Source organism: Arvicanthis niloticus, chromosome 8, assembly GCF_011762505.2.
Source record: "Arvicanthis niloticus isolate mArvNil1 chromosome 8, mArvNil1.pat.X, whole genome shotgun sequence".
Lineage (NCBI taxonomy): Eukaryota > Metazoa > Chordata > Mammalia > Rodentia > Muridae > Arvicanthis > Arvicanthis niloticus.
In genome coordinates, this window is record NC_047665.1 from 75,262,243 (window position 1) to 75,278,642 (window position 16,400).

The window sequence follows — 16,400 nt, forward strand, 5'->3', positions numbered from 1 at the left end:
CTTAGGCTGCGAGGCTAAGCACTGCAAGGGAATATAAATAAAAGTTAAAAATATGTTTCTGAATTCCCTGAGGGACAAGCCTGACTGCATAGGGGGTTGATGTCAAAAGTATCCCCTCTCCAGGAAAAAGATATTGGGACGGGTATGGCCCTCATGCCTCACTGGACGACAGGAGGACTGGAGCCATTACAAGGTCCCCTTTAATTACTGGAGGTCAAGCCTCTATCCGCGCCTTGGCAAGATTAGAATCGCCACAGCCCTTCTATAATTGGAGAAGGGGGGAGATGTCAGGGGCAGCCCTGTTTATACACTGAAGGCCTAAAATCAGCAATAGGCCTGACATACATGCCTGCTAACACAATGTCTTGGGTCTCTATGGAAAAACACTGAAACAGATGTCTATAAACTATTGTAAACAGGCACCTTTTGTGGAAATCTACCAGCTTGAGTAGTTATAGACCTTGTAAATAGGCAACCTTGGCAGATAGTGATAAGGACAAGTGAAGCATAGGCAGAGTCATAGTGACCTGACCCCTGAACCTTCACCCAGCTGATACCCTGTTCTGAAAGATATCTGTACTCCCCCTGAACATCTATGCTCCTGTGTCATCCCCTTCCTCACATCCTGCATTTTCGTGTTTATAACCCCTGTGTTAAAAAGTAAAAATTATGATTTGATAATAATAAAAAAAAAAAAGAAAAAAAAGAAATGAAAAGAAATAACACACAGTATCCCCCTAGCTCTGCTGACTTAGTTTCTGACAATCCATTTTCTTGTTCTTATAAATACTTTGAATTATAAAATGTTATTGTGGTTTTGGTTAGTATGCTGGGTAAAATAATTTTTATTGATTTCATTTTAAATTTCAAAGTTTGTAGTGAGTTAAAATGTCCTTCAACATAATTATAGGTCATATTTATTTTCATATTGTAAAATGAAAGTTAATCTGTTGAACATTTTTTTAAAAAATGGATTCCTTTTTGAGAATTTCTTATATGAGCACTATATTTACATAATATTTTTCTTTCTCTCCTTCCTCCCACCCTTTCCAACCCCCAATACTTTTCCAATATATCTTATTTAATTATTGTTCATATATGTATGTATATATGTATACATGTATAAGTATGTATATATATACAAATACTGATAAATAAAGTGTTTTCGGGGAAAAAAAAAGAAAAATCCAAATAAATAAATAAGCTTTATTTTTTAATATTATGTGTGCCTGTATAGAGTATGTGTATGCTGAGGACAGGTGCTCATGGAGGCCAGAAAATGAGTGGGATTCCCTGGAACTGGAGTTAATCAGCAGTTGTGAGCTACCTGTGGTAGCCAGAACTCAATTTAGGTCTTGTCAAGACCAGTAAATGCTCTTAACCACTACAGCATCTCTCTAACCTCCAAAATTCAATTTATGCTTGACTGCAGACCTCAGTCAGAATAGAAAGGTCCCAGCTCCATACTAATGATTTAAATTTTAAATATCAATCATATCAATCTTTTCCTAAATTATTCACTTTTTATAATTCAAACAGGGCTCATAGCTTTAAATTGTAAGAAAAGTGTAGAGCAGTTAGGTATAACCAGATGGAAGCCTAATGCAGAGTATCAATGAGATAAAATACAAGGAAAGCAAAAACTAAAAACTAAAAAAATAAAACAAAAAAAAACCCAAAAAACAAACAAAGCAAAATCCCAACTTACCCCTTTAACATGTTCAAAAGTGACATTTTTCATCTGGACAGGGTCTACTGCAGAATCAAGTCCTGTAGTTGTCCGGAAGCGCACTAACAGGAAGAAAATATGTGAAGGTATTTGATATCAACGTCCTGATAGTACCATCTAGGCAGGTAGGTAGTCCTGTTCTGTGTAAAAAAAAGCTGCACACTACCTTAATTTCCCTCAATGATGAACTGTTAACATGGAAGTGAAAGGTAGATTAACCCTTTCCTCCCCAAGTTGTTTAAGCGTTTTATCACAGCAATAGAAAATTAGAACGACTGAAATTAGAATGCCTAACAAGGACTTCAACACTGTGATGTTTATCACTGTCAATTTAATAGGTTCTAGGTGAGAAATTTCTGGGCATACCTACAAGGGAATTTCTAAATTGGATTGAGATGGAAAGTGCAACCTAAATGAAGGTGAGGGTCATGTCCTGAATAAAAAGGAGGTGAACTAAACACCAGCATTTCACTTCTCTCTGATTCCTGACAGAAGCTTGAAACATAGACTGATATTATAATCTGTGCCTACCCACTCTCACCCCTTTCCAGTGTGTTCCTCTCTACTCTGCAGACAAGTCCCTAGCTTTTACTCTGCTATGCAAAAACAAGCAAAGCAGCTGTGGCTGCAACCCTGCAATCCAAGCACACAGGAGGTGGAGGACCAGGAGCTCAAGGTTACGCAGTGAGCTTAGAGTCAGCCAGGGCTCTAAGTCACAGAGATCTTGTGTCCAACACAAAGTTTTTCGGAGCTGAGATAAAGCTCTGTTGGTATGGTGATCATCCAGCACGCATGCAACCCTGGGCTTAAACCCCAGTGTCCCATAAATTGTACATGTAAATTACATGTCTATAATCCCAGCACTCAACCTAAAAAAAAAACAAGGAAAAAAAAAAAAGGAGGATAGGGAACAAAAATTCTTTAAATAAATGGTTTTCAGAGTTCCGTGAATAATAATCTCATGAGGAACATAGTAATGAAGGCCCAGTCATAAAAAGACTAATGGTTTGTTCATTCAGGAAAAGCACTTAGGAGTCATGATTTTTTAAAACTGTGATAGTTTTAATTTTTAAAATTATTCATTTAATAACTTATTATTCTAATGTAACTAGTCACAGAAATGGAATTTTGAAAATACTACTTTAAACCCAGCATAAACAAAATATTACACTAACTTTTTTTAAGTCAAACTAAATGGACCTTACTTTTCAAATAGTCTTTCCCATTAACAATAACCCTAAGTTCAACAAAAAAAAATTTGGGTACAATAGTAAAATATTTGTTACAATTGTAAACAATAGAAAAGCCAGATGCTTAAGGAAAAAATAAATTAACTCAGATGTATGAAAGTCTTTACCAGATAAAAATGGATTTTTTAAGAGTCCATAAATGCCAAACAGGAGCAAAACAAAGAGGATCAGACGAGTTCGCCTTAAGGAATCTGAAAGAGGAAAAGGCCTTGAATTAAATGACATCAATGAAATATAACACCTTTATGGCCAAGTATTAATCACTACTTTGTTTTGAATTCGATGTATTACATTAAGATTTTAAGATGAGAATGTTCTCACTGGTGGAATGTTTATGATGCCTGAAGTCCTAGATTGAATCCTCAGAAGAACAACAAATTATTTTCAAAATTTAGGTTTACAGAAAAGTTGAAAGTATATTTTTACCACTCACCTTGCCCTGATCACCAACTAATATGCATTTACGCAGAAAACTTGTTAGCAAGAAAACCAACATTCACAGAATTTTATCTGGCATAATTTATATGAGGGCTTAATCTTGGTATGAGACAATCTTCAGTTAGCACAAGACTAAGGTTTTTATTGTATTTGTGTGTGTGTGTGTGTGTGTGTGTTCTTTGCTATCACCTTCCTTCCCCTACAACAGTTGTCCTTCTACTTTCATATTATTCATATACACATATCTCATACAGTTCACCTTCGATTCTGCATGCAAAAATACTTAAATGTTTGTCCCTCCTACTCCCTTTAAAGCCCAGTCCCTCCAACTTAGCATAAAAATAAATGCATATATATGCACAAATCCTCAAACTCTGCATAAAAATAAACATACAACATTTATCAGAATCTGGCTTTTATATTTAAGAAAATATTCAATTCTATCCTTTATTTTTATTTCCATTCCCACAGAGCTTAAGCAATCTTAAGCTTTACTGTGAATCATGACCAATATTGAGACTGATTTACTTTTTTCTACAGGACAGTGAAATTGTTCAGCAGGTAAAAGCTTGCTGTGCAAGCCTTGCGACCTGAGTTTGAGTGCTAGAATCCATAGAGAAAAGATGGAAAGCAAAGGAAAGAACTGCCATCCAAAGCCATGGGATCTCCACACGTGCGCTGTGGCACAAGCCGCCCAGCTTCACTCACATCACACACAGTGTGATAACTGGTTTAAAATTAAGAAAAGTTTTTGTAACACTTTAAGCAGAGGGCGAAGTGTCTTTTCATCATACCATTGGTCTTCTGTGTAAGAGCTTGAGCTTTGAGAAAACCCTCTGCAAAACCAGTTTTAAATGCATCTTGGTGAGCTTCAGGTATGTTTTTAGTTTTCATAAGTTTGTCCAAACTCTCAAGATCTGTTCCTCTGTCTCGCAAAAGAAACCCCTAAAAAGTTAAGAAAATAAAACAATGTCAGAACAATACAAAGAAAGAAGGCAGTGTCTAGAGATTTTCAATCTACTGGACAAATAGGCATACTTTACAAATAATTTTGATACTCTGCTAAAGCAATAGGAATGGCAATCTAGTAACTGCTAGCTATGGAAAACAGAATTTCCTACTGAGAATGGGACCCTGGGGCTAGAGAGATGGCTCAGCCATTAAAAGCAAGGCTTGTAAACAAAATATCAAGAGAATGGGACATTAAAACCACACAGAGAAGGTTGAAGATGTAGATTAGTAGACGGTATTTGCTGAGCATACATGAGGCCTTCAGGTTGATTCAAAGAACCACATAAACTGGACTTGGTAGCACAAGTATGCAGTGCCAGAACATAAGAGGTAAAAGCAGGAGAACTGAAAATTAAAGGTAACCCTTAGGTACACAAAGAGTCATGTGCTACATGAAACCATCTCTCCAACTTCCTTGCCCCCTCCCTTAAAAGTCATATAGCCAAAGGCATCATGTTACAGGTCTGTAATTGTAGGACTTAAGATGGACTGAGTTCAAGGACAGCCTGGGCCGAAAAAAAACTGACACACACACACACCAAAAATATACACAGGAAACAGACATCATGAGCAATTCGAAAGAACAATGTGAAATAATGTCCAAAAACTGTAAATAATCTGGTAAAATGTAATGTCACGAGAATAAGGGTATTTATGACCACATTCAAGATGAGAACAGAAAAATGGTAAATAAGGTGCAATAAAACACTCTGTTATATGAGGCTGTGTTGGGTAATAAAGTGAAGTAATGCAATTAATGAGAAACAACAGTGAGTTGGAAGCAGGACTGAAAGGACCAAGAGTAGAAACAAAGGATTAATGAGTACTTAGAGTAACCCGCCCAATAAAATGTTGTGCTTATCTATGAATGGCAGTGCAAAAAGATGAAGGGAAAGTTTTAAGAAATGTTAGCTGGGCAAAGTGGGTCACACTTATAATCCCAGCTTTAAGAACCTGAAGCAGAAGGATCACCTTGAGTTGGAGACAAAACTAGGCTACATAGTGAGATTTAGAATAACCTGACTAAGACCTTGCTCAAAAAAACAAGACACATAAAACAAAAAGACAAGCATTTCAGATTAGTGGTGTAGATCAGTGACAAGCACTTGGCTAGAATATATAATGCCTAGGTTCAATCCCTAGGACCACCACTTCCCACCAAAGTTACTTAGTTACTTATGAGTGCACACTGAAGAAAGGACAGCCTTTTCAATGAACAGTACTGGGAAATATGGACTCCAAAATGCATAATAAATAAATAAATTCTATTTCTAACCCTGAACATAATTCAAGCCCAAATGGTTCAAGAACTTGAAGACCTAATACCCTGAAACTTGGAGAAAGAAATGAGGCATAATGCTTCCACTTAGCAGACATATCACAGTTCTGAATAAGACTTCAGTAGCATAGGAAGTAAGAATAACAAACAAGTAAGATCTCAAAACATTTCAGTGCAGCAAGAGAGACTATCAAGCAAGTGAAGACATAGCCCACAGAATAGGAGAGACCTACCAGCAATGCATGTGACAGAGTTACTGTCTAGAACATACAAAAGAACACAAAATACTAACCATAAGAAAAGCCACCAGTTAAAAACTGGGCAATAGAACTGTACAGAAATTTTTCAAAGGATATATAAATGGCTAGTAAACATTTTAGAAAGCATTCCGCATACTTAGCCTTCAAAAAAGGAAAATTGGGCTGGAGAGATGGCTCAGTGGTAAAGAGCACTGACTGCTCTTCCAGAGGTCCTGAGTTCAATTCCTAGCAACCACATGGTGGCTCATAACCATCTGTACTGGGATCCTATGCCCTCTTCTGGTGTGTCTAAAGACAGTAACAATGTGCCCACATACACAAAATAAATAAATAAATCTTTATAATTAAAAAAAAAGAAAGAAAGAAAGCCTCCTAAGATGGAGGTTCTATTAAAAAAAAGAAAGAAAGAAAAGGAAAATTAAAACTACTTTCAAATTTGAGGAACACAGATAAAAACAAATGCAAAAATAAATGCTGGTGTAGGTAGATGGGAAGGGGAACCCTTATACACTGTTGGTCAAAGTGTAAACTAGTACAGCCACTCTGGAGTGGCTCAATCTAGAGACTTCTCTAAAACTGAAAATAGAACAGCCACACAGTTAAGCTATACCATGGGCATATATCCAATGTACTTTATATGCTACTATAGAGACATACACATTACTATTCTACTTTTAATAGTAAGGAAGTGGAATCAGCCTACATGGTAATGGACGGATTAAAATAATATGGACTGGTCATGGTGCTGCACACCTTTAATCCCAGCAGAGTCGGATGAATCCCATCTGAGTTTGAGGCCACCCTGATCTACATAGTGAATTCCAGGATACTCAGGGCTATGTAGGAAAACCATGTTGGAGGGTAGTGGGGGAGAAAGGAGGGAGGGAAGGAGAGAGAGATATGCAGGTAAATGTATGAAATAGGAAAAAAACTATACTATGGTAAGAAGCCCAGAAAAACAAATGCCATGATCTCTCTTACATGCAGATTCTAACTTCAAATCTTTTGGTTTGTGTATTTAACTTGGAGCCTAAGTGGAAAGGCAAGAAACTAGATAGTGGCCTTTTGGGAGGAAGGGAGATGGAGAACAACATCTACACCTTAAGGAAGAGTAATATTATAGCTAAAAAGAGGTGAAATATTGGCAGCAGAAAAGCTTTAATGGGTATGGGGGAAACCTGGAAATAAAAGGAGAGCTAACGCAAAAAAAAAAAAAAGTGTAAGTATATGGAAAGCTGTATCTCACACCCTAATTTTAAAACATGTGAAGGCACAATAGACCACTTGTGAAATGAGAGAAGAGGGAAGAGTAGTGGAGGTTAAAGCTTAAGCAGATATGGGCAGGTAGATGGGGGTTAACCAAAACTAAGGATGTAGACAAAAGTCTTATACAAACCAATAGTATGCTAATTTCAAAATACAACTTAAAAAAAAAATCGTTCAAATGGAATTATCCTGCAAGATAGACAATGTGGTTCTCAAAATATATAAGCAATCAAGTCATAATACAAGGAAGGAGACCTTTCAAGATGTCATTGGTAAGGGAGGCCCTTGGGATCATCAAAACAACAATGGCTACTGCCATTATCCTTGTTACCCACCAAGCCTACACAGTAAACCTCAATTGCTAAAGACACCATACATGTTGGTTACATACAGTCCATAGAAAATCAACCCCAAACTGACTGAGAATCTTCCTCCCTATGTGCTACCTTTCATAGTGCTGAAGGGTGCACTGCAGGTTGCTGGGAGAGAAAACTATCAGTGATCTTAACCAGCTTTACACACTGCATGATCCAATACTGACTAGCCAAGCAAGAAAAGCCTACTAGTACAATAAAGGTATGACTGCTACTGAGGTACCTAACCTCTTTCTGAAAGAATTGGAGACTGTTCCACTAAAGGGAATTCCATGCCTGGTACTGTAATCCTGATCAAAAAGCCCATGGCTGGAATGGTCATAGATACTAGGGTAAAATCTGCTATTTATATTTTTGCCAACTCATGATGCTTGCAAGTGGCTTCTAAATATTTATATGTTTATAACCATAGACCCGGCCTGCTTTCAACCTTTGTCAGACCACTTCTTTTTGCACTGTGCAGCAATCAAGGAAGAGATACAAAACTAGTAAAAGTACTAAGAATAAGAGAATAAGTGTTCAGCCCTAAACAGGACATCTATATCAAATATCCCTCCTCCAACAAGACTCAGGGAATATGGAGGAAGAGGCAGGAAGAATTTAAGAGCTATCGCACAGGAAGGAATGCTGTAAAGACTGTCTTTTGGGTATAATACAGTTATAATCTTCGTGAACTCACAGCAACAAAGATTACCTGCACAAGATCAAGCTAACCAAACTTTTGACATAGATGTGGTAGAGAATTTCAAGGACCACCACTTACTGTAAGTAGTTTTTCCTAAGGATGTGGCCATTGGGAGAATTCCTATGTTCCAGTGAATAACCCCACACAGATGCATGTGTGAGCAGCACCAACTGGACTAAGTAGGTTATAATATAAAAAAAAAAAAAATTTTAACTTTAAAAATACAAAATAGGGAGGCATACATGTTGAGGGGAAAACATACAGGAAGCTGAAGAATAGGAGGTAGATATGATATTTCATTGAATAGATGTATAAAATTCTCAAGAATAAAGTAGAGAATTATGTTTAAGGATTTATAAGCACAATTAATTATCAGTGATGTAAAGAAAAGGGGTGGGGCTCCAACTAGAAAAAATGAAGTTTTTGGTCTCAATAGTTGAAAATTATTACATTCTAAACCACAAAGAGGTAATTACCTTCACAAATGATGGTGCTATATTCTGTGCTTCTGCTAATCTTTCAGAGGTAGACTGCAAACGTCGTGTCCTTGATTTCAAAGTTTTGAAACCCCGAGACTGTATGAAAACTGAACAAAACAGTGCCAGTTACTTTGTAGCTGTAATACAGAAGAAAATGATCGAGTGCAAAGTCTGACCCATAACTGTAAGTCCTAATTAGTATCTAAGTTCTAGAAACAGCTAATTCTGTTAACATTTCCATATGCTTTACATTTTTCAAACAACTTTGAACATTTTATTTCATGTTGACAGGAGAAAAAGTAAAAAGAGGATTTATAATATAACACAGAAAACAAGGCAGTAGCAAACTGTGACACTTTCCAAAAACAAAAACTAAATTATTGAAATTGATTAAATATAAACAATTAAGTTTAAATTTTCTTTGATAGTTGTTTCTAGTATTAAAAAAAAAAATCAAACTACATATCAATTTCTTACATTTAAAATCAATTTCCCAAAGTAATCATTCTTAATACTTCTGTAACTACTCTTAAATGCTTGTGCATACACATTATTCTTTTACTTATTTGCTAGACTGGAGTTCACAATCTTCTAGCCTTTTTAATGCCAAGAGCACACACAGGGCTACACACATTTCTGCAAAAAAAATATTCTAAGTGGAGTAAACTAGCATGTGCCTATAATCCCAGCACCCAGGAAGATGAGACAAGAAAACCATGAGCTCAAGATCATAAAGTCCCTTAGGCTACATAGTGAGACATGGTGTCAAACAAAACATTCTAGAAATACAGTTTGCTCAACTGCATAGAAATATTTCAGAATATAACAGAGTACATTTAATGGTCATTTATAATTTTTTAACTTACACTAAAGACTGTTTTGAGAGTGTTGCATTTTTGTTTGCTTTTTGGTGCTAAGGGCTGAAGTCACAGGCTGAGCACACTAAACATGTCCTCTACACTAAGCTCTAATTCCAGCTCCTCATTTCACTGCCAAACATAATACTACAATTTCATGCTTTTTCAACATATGAAGACTAAATTCCTAAAAGTGAAATTTGTGATCTAAAAAACTACTTTCTAATTTCAGTACTGACTTCCCCAGCCATTAGATAGTACTTGCAAACTGAAGTCTTCAGTACTCAGGTATTCTTATATTTTAGTTCTACTGTTTGATAATTAACTTGACTTCAGAATTCCATAAATTCTTAACATACGTATCATCTGCCTTAATTACCCTTTTGTCTTCACCACTAGCCATTTCTTCATAGGATTACTGGACTTAACTGAATTTCGTTCCTTCTTTTTCATTCTGTAAGTACTTTCCTCAAATGTGGAGAGTCCTAGTATCCAGTACTTTTCATTTTAATACAGTCTTTATATATAGCTCAGGTTGGTCCTGCCTTGTCTCTCAAGTGCTACGATTAAAGATGTGTATCATCATAGATGGCTCCCATTTCTATTTGTAAATAAGAATAGAGTAGCCGGTACCAATAGCAAATGTTTCCTCAATACTAACAAAGCAATAATGTACTGAAACTATAAATCACGAATTATGTGAACGAAGACAAGTGTACACACAATTCAAAACCAAAGTAAACTTGCCTTTCTTCTTTAGCATCAAGGTTCAAACCAGAGCTCCCAAAAAATAGATTCCCCAAAATACATATACAAATGCAGTGCCTATAAGGAAAGGTGTTTGTTGCTGACTGTAGCCTAAAAGTTAATTCCTACATTTGCTCTATGATTGGCCCATTCCTGGCAATCTTTCAAGTGTTTATTTCATCTACAATCTTGTACTAGTTAGTTTTTTATAAATGTGGCATAAACTAGGGTCATTCGGAACTAGAGAACCTCAAATAAGGAAATGCCTTCATAAGATTGGACTGGAGCCGGGCGGTGGTGTCGCACGCCTTTAATCCCAGCACTTGGGAGGCAGAGGCAGGCGGATCTCTGAGTTCGAGGCCAGCCTGGTCTACAGAGTGAGTTTCAGGACAGCCAGGGCTACACAGAGAAACCCTGTCTTGAAAAAAACAAAAAAACAAAACAACAAAAAAAAAAAAGACTGGATTGGAGGCAAGTCTTAATGACTGATGTGGGAGGGTCCTGCCCATGAAGGATGCTAACCCCACTGGCTAAGTGATACCGAGTTGCATGAAAAAGACAGCTAAGAAACCATGGGACTTCTTCATGGTCTCTGCTTTAGTTCCTGTTTCTGCTCTGACTTCCCTCAGTGATGGATTAGGATTTGTGATCAAATAAACCATTTCCTCCCCAAATGGCTTTTGGCCAGTGTTTCATCAAGGTAACAAAACCCAAACTAGGACAAATTCCAAAGCCCATCCTTATTGACTCTAAGCTTGGCATTTTCTCTATGTTGTAGAAATAAAATCATTCATATCATTTATGACACTCTTATCCCAGTGGTTCTCAACCTTCCGGTTGCTGACTCTTTAATATAGCTGCTCGTGATGTGGTGACCCCCAATCATAAGTCCATTTCATTCAGTATTAAGTTTACTACTGTTATAAATTATATGCACATACCTGATATGCAGGATATCTACTATTCTACCCAGGAAAGAATCATTCAACCCTCCCCGCTACCCCCCAGGTTGAGAATCACTGTTATATCCTAAATTGCATGAAAGTAGCAAACAATGCTAAAAATCTGGTATCATCTACTTTACAGCTTTAATTAAACTCCATTTATTTATTTTAAATAATAAACTCCATTTATTTCTGGGATGTTAATGAAAACATTCTGATGTTCTCTCCAGTGAGGGTAAACAAATATGCTTAGCCAATTATTTTGAAAAAGGTATAGATGAGTTTCCCAGGTCTGATTTACCTTGGTACTTAGCACTTACACAGCTTGGCTTCTATTTATTTTGTAGCTGAGAGATTATAAAGAGGTTTAGACAAAGGGCTAAGAGGCATAGATTGCTCTTCCAGAGGACCTGGGTTCAATTCCAAATAACCACATAGTGGCTTGTAGAGTTTCCTTCTTTAGGCCTCAGGGGAAAACAGGCACACATAGTACACAGACATACATGCAGGTGGAATATACACACATATAAAGTAAGAAATACTTTTTTCCTCAAAAGTTTACAAAGAAAGCTAACCATGGTGGCATATACCTGTAACTTCTAACATATAAGAGACTGAGGAAGACTACAAGTTCCCAGCAGTCTAGTGTAGTGAAACCTCTACATCAAAAAATATACAACTAATCAAATGAATAATACCATACTTTTAAGTCTACTATACAAGGAATAAATATTTCAGTTACCACCACTAACAAAAACAAGTCTTATATATAACTATGTTTTTCAAAATAAATGCAGTTGTTCTGTACCTGGAAAATACTGAAGATCTGAACAAATGCTTTGTAGAGTTTTTGGATGTTGCCTGTACAAGCTAGAGGAACGTAATGTACTGAACATATCTAAGTGACCTGGAAAGAAATTGCAAGGTTACTGTCTAATTGTCAAGTGAAAAACAAAAGCACGTTAAAGTTGTATAAAATATAAATTTATAAATACTACAAAAATCATAATGAGTTTTACATAGTAATTTTCCATAGTCTAACTTTACTTTTAAAAAGACATCTGACATATTAACATAACGTCTTTATAGCTCACAGATCCTCATTTCACTATCACTTATGGTGCGATTACTATTTCTCTCTGGCACATGATTTTATCTGCCCATGAAGCTAAATTAAAATCAGTAGATATAAAAAGAGCCTCTTTATTACTAGGATAGAGTAATACAGAGGTGTCATAGCTTAGGGACCATTTCAAAGCTCTAATGATGTCGTAGAGCAGTGCAAACACAGCTTCTAATATGACTTAAAGTATCTAGAGGAAAGCCAGGTATGTTGGTGAGTACCTTTAATGCCAAAGCTCTTGAGTTAGAGGCAGGTGAAGCTATGAATTCAAGGCCAGCCCTGGCTACATAGTGAGTTCCAGGACAGCCAGGCTACATAAGGAAATCCTGTCTCAAAAACCAAAACCAAAAAGTAGGTAGTGTTGTAAAGCATGAAAAAGGTTCCTTCAATAGCCAGGCTTACAACCTTACAGGATCACTGAACTATACTCTCAGTCCCAACTCCTCAGTGATTACTATTTGTCTGCATGTCCAGGGAGACTTATGGCATTTTTCAAAAAATTCCAAAGTGTGCAACTAAGAAATCATTCCTAACATCTCTGCATGCCCAAGTAAAGTAAGTGCCTCATAGTATGAAGAACTTTAAATTGTGAAAATGCAGACTAGAAAAACACATTAGAAGATGTAATCTGGGTCAAACACTTTAGGACGTCTGTGTCCTAGTCTGAGCACTCAAACCTTAAATACACTTTTTTCTCACTCTTTCATTCTTTTCATCTTTTATTCTTGGACTCCTACAGTTTAAACCTCGAAGTTTGAGGTCTACAGAGTGAGTTCTAGGACTATACAGACATAACCTGTTTTGAAAAACAAATAAAGGCTCTACTACTACCTACTTTGATGACCTTTAAAAAAAAATTACATGTGGCCCAGGCTTAAATATAATTTGAGATATTGAGAAGGTTGAGGCAAGAAGACCATAATTTCAAGATCTCCTAGGGCTACAGGAAGAACAAGGCCAGCCTGGGTAACTTGTCAAAACTCTGGCAAAAAAAAAAAAAAAAAAAAGAAAAAGAAAAAAAAGAAAGTAAGTCACTAGTAGAGCACTTCCCTAGCACAAGTGAGGTTAAGGATTCAATCCCATGGAGTGAATTCAGCTCAGTGGTAGAAGGCTTACAAAGCGAGAGCAAACTCTGATGTCAATATTACAGGAAGCAAAGGATAAATTCTTTGTACTTTAATTTTTTTTATAAATTTAAATTATAGCAGTAAGAAGAGTTATAAATCTTTTTTTAAAAAACTCAAAAAAAGAACTGGCCCATAGTAAATGCTAATAAACTACACCTATTATATCATTATTTTAGTTAGAAAAGACAATAAGTAACATACCATATTTATTTTCAAAAAAGGACTGTGCAGAGATATGGGATGTATGCCAACAGGAAGAAACTCTTTTGTCTTTATAAAATCCAGGAAGTAAATTTTCTACCAGTTTGTCAATCTGTCCAATTTTCAGTTCAGATAATCCAAGGTCCCTTAAATTAAGCACAGGCTAAAAAAGACAAGTCAGTTAAATTAACATTAACCAAATATTTAAAGGATACTTATCAAACATGAAAAGGATTTTTTAAATATAAACATGTATTGATTTTTTTAATTCCTAAAAATAAGTAAATACAAACATTTTGTTATAGTTTTACTAGGTTTAGTCATGACATTTGACTACCCACCCCAAAATTCCATAATAGTGCCCTTAAATAAATGACAACACTGAAACCAAAAGAACCAGTTAAGTTTAGCATTCTGAGTCACAATGAAGTGAAAAGCTTTACACTGTTTTCCTTCTCTTCATATAAAGCACTGTGATCTGGTGCCAACCTAACAACCATCTGTCATTCATAAAAATAATTATTTGCTGAGTAGTGTACAGTGAAACAGACTATGTTGAGACAGATCATACTGATATAACTTCCATTGTAATATATAATTGTTCTTTCACTACTGTTATTAATCTTATTAACTTATAAATTCAACTTTATAGTATTTTCATTAGTGAGGCTTTCTTGAATTGTATGACTGGAAAGCAGGGTTATCAAGAGAAGAAAAGCAATGGAGCACCTACAGAAAGGAGCAAGAGGAACTGGGCAATAGGGTAAAATAAAGTACAACTATGACAAGAAAAACTTCCCATGTACTCAAAATATGTGTTGTCATGCCAGGCACCTCGGGGCACACATGCAATCCTAGCAGAAGGTCCCTGAATTCAAGACCTGAGCCATGATGACCATCACCACCTCAAGCGAGCTTCTTTCCTCTATTGTCTCTGCCACCAGTCCTAATCCCAAATTAAGAACAGCCAGTATTTACAGGTTAAGTTTTGAAAACCTTCTCACTTTTTTCTTCAATAAAAAGTACACTCAGGAGAGGCAGGCAAATCTCTGAGTTCAAGGTTAGCCTGGTCTACAGAGTGAGTTCCAGGACAGCCAGGGATACCCTGTATTGAAGAAAAAAAAAAAAAAAAAAAAAAAAAAGGAAGGAAGGAAGGAAGAATACTCTGAGCTTTTAACTATCTTATTAATAAAATTTGTAAATAGAAAAGGCTCTTAGTTCACGTCTTGCTGAATGCATGCACACTGCGTATCACTGACTTCATGATTATAAAAATGCTGAACGTATAGTTTCCTGGCTTACAGATCTTACTTTCAAGTACGTATGCTCTATTATTTTCATTGTTTTGTTTTTGAGTTGGTTGTTGGAGATAGAGTGTATGCTGGGACTCCAGCCATGTCATCATCTCCATTTAATCTATCTATAAGGCAGTAGACAATGATGGTGTCACTGCGCTGCTGACTTCCTTAAGACTTAGGTAATGACTGTCACTAACCTGAGAATTCTCAGTCTCTTCCCCCAAGGAGCTACTGACAACTGAGGACTGCTGTGGGAAGCCTATCACTTCCCTAAGTGATACAGATAGCCACTAGTATGTTACTTATGTTCCAGAAGTAACCCACTACTCATACAAGATACCCTAGTGGGTCACTAACAATGAAGCATGCCAAACCACATACCAACAAAGACATGAAAACTGGGAGTTGGGAAGGGTGGGATGGGGACACAGTTGTTAGAAGAACTCAGAGGAAGTGAAATAAAAATGACAAAACATTATATACAACTAAGAAAATGTCAATTTTTAGATTTTATTTTTAAAAGGAAGAAAGGGGGTTAGAAAAATGGCTCAATGGGTAAGAGCACTTTTTCTGTTGTTACAAAGGACCAGGATTCGATTCTAGTTCCCATGTGGTGGCTTAAAAATCATCTGGTAACTAGTTCCAGGGAATCTGACATCCTAATTTAACCTCCATGGACACCAGAGTGTTACACAGATATACATATAGGCAAAGGTTTATACACAAAGAATAAAAATAACTAAAAAAAAATTTAATACTCTTTTTATAAAACACTAATTGGTATCAACAAGGAGTAATACGGAGGTACATAGCAAATATCATATGTTTTAAAAACGATAACCAAATAAACTAATATTCTTACTACATACAGCAAACAACAAAAGCCAGAATTAGCTGCCTTTAATTACAAAGATTAGCTGAAAGCAAAAAACATTGGAATAAATGCTTAAGTAAAAATATTTGACCAAATAAATATACGATTAAAATTCACCATACCAAAAGGCTTTCTCATATAGTTCAGATTTAGATTAACTATTACCTCACTACTGGGAGCTTCATGCTCAGGAACTGTATCTCGATGCTGTTTTGGAGAAACAGATGTATTGACAGAAACAGAGATATTTTTTGGTGAATGGAAGGCATTGATGAGATGACTGAGAGGAACTGTAACCTAGAAAAAAAAAATAGAAGTTCAAATTAAGCAGTCTGTTTTTTTAAACAAAAGTCTCTTTTTTCTAGTCAGAATTTAGACCTATTAAAAGTTAAAAATACATCAGATGTCAAAATTATGGATAGGCTTGGAAATAGCTCCATGCTCAGTGTAAGTGATGA

The 16,400-nt window shown here is 36.1% G+C and overlaps 1 protein-coding gene across 2 annotated transcripts in view; it reads right to left on the reverse strand.

The window, feature by feature from the left end:
* Positions 1 to 16,400, reverse strand: part of Yme1l1 (YME1 like 1 ATPase) — a 35,645-nt gene that overhangs the window by 15,182 nt on the left and 4,063 nt on the right. For both annotated transcript variants that reach the window (XM_034509771.2, XM_076939656.1), the window contains exons 2-8: positions 16,108 to 16,239; positions 13,771 to 13,933; positions 12,128 to 12,226; positions 8,769 to 8,878; positions 4,212 to 4,362; positions 3,087 to 3,170; positions 1,709 to 1,791 (exon numbers count right to left, since the gene is read on the reverse strand). In XM_034509771.2, the coding sequence (XP_034365662.1) occupies positions 1,709 to 1,791; positions 3,087 to 3,170; positions 4,212 to 4,362; positions 8,769 to 8,878; positions 12,128 to 12,226; positions 13,771 to 13,933; positions 16,108 to 16,239 (822 nt within the window). The remainder of the gene's footprint in view (positions 1 to 1,708; positions 1,792 to 3,086; positions 3,171 to 4,211; positions 4,363 to 8,768; positions 8,879 to 12,127; positions 12,227 to 13,770; positions 13,934 to 16,107; positions 16,240 to 16,400) is intronic.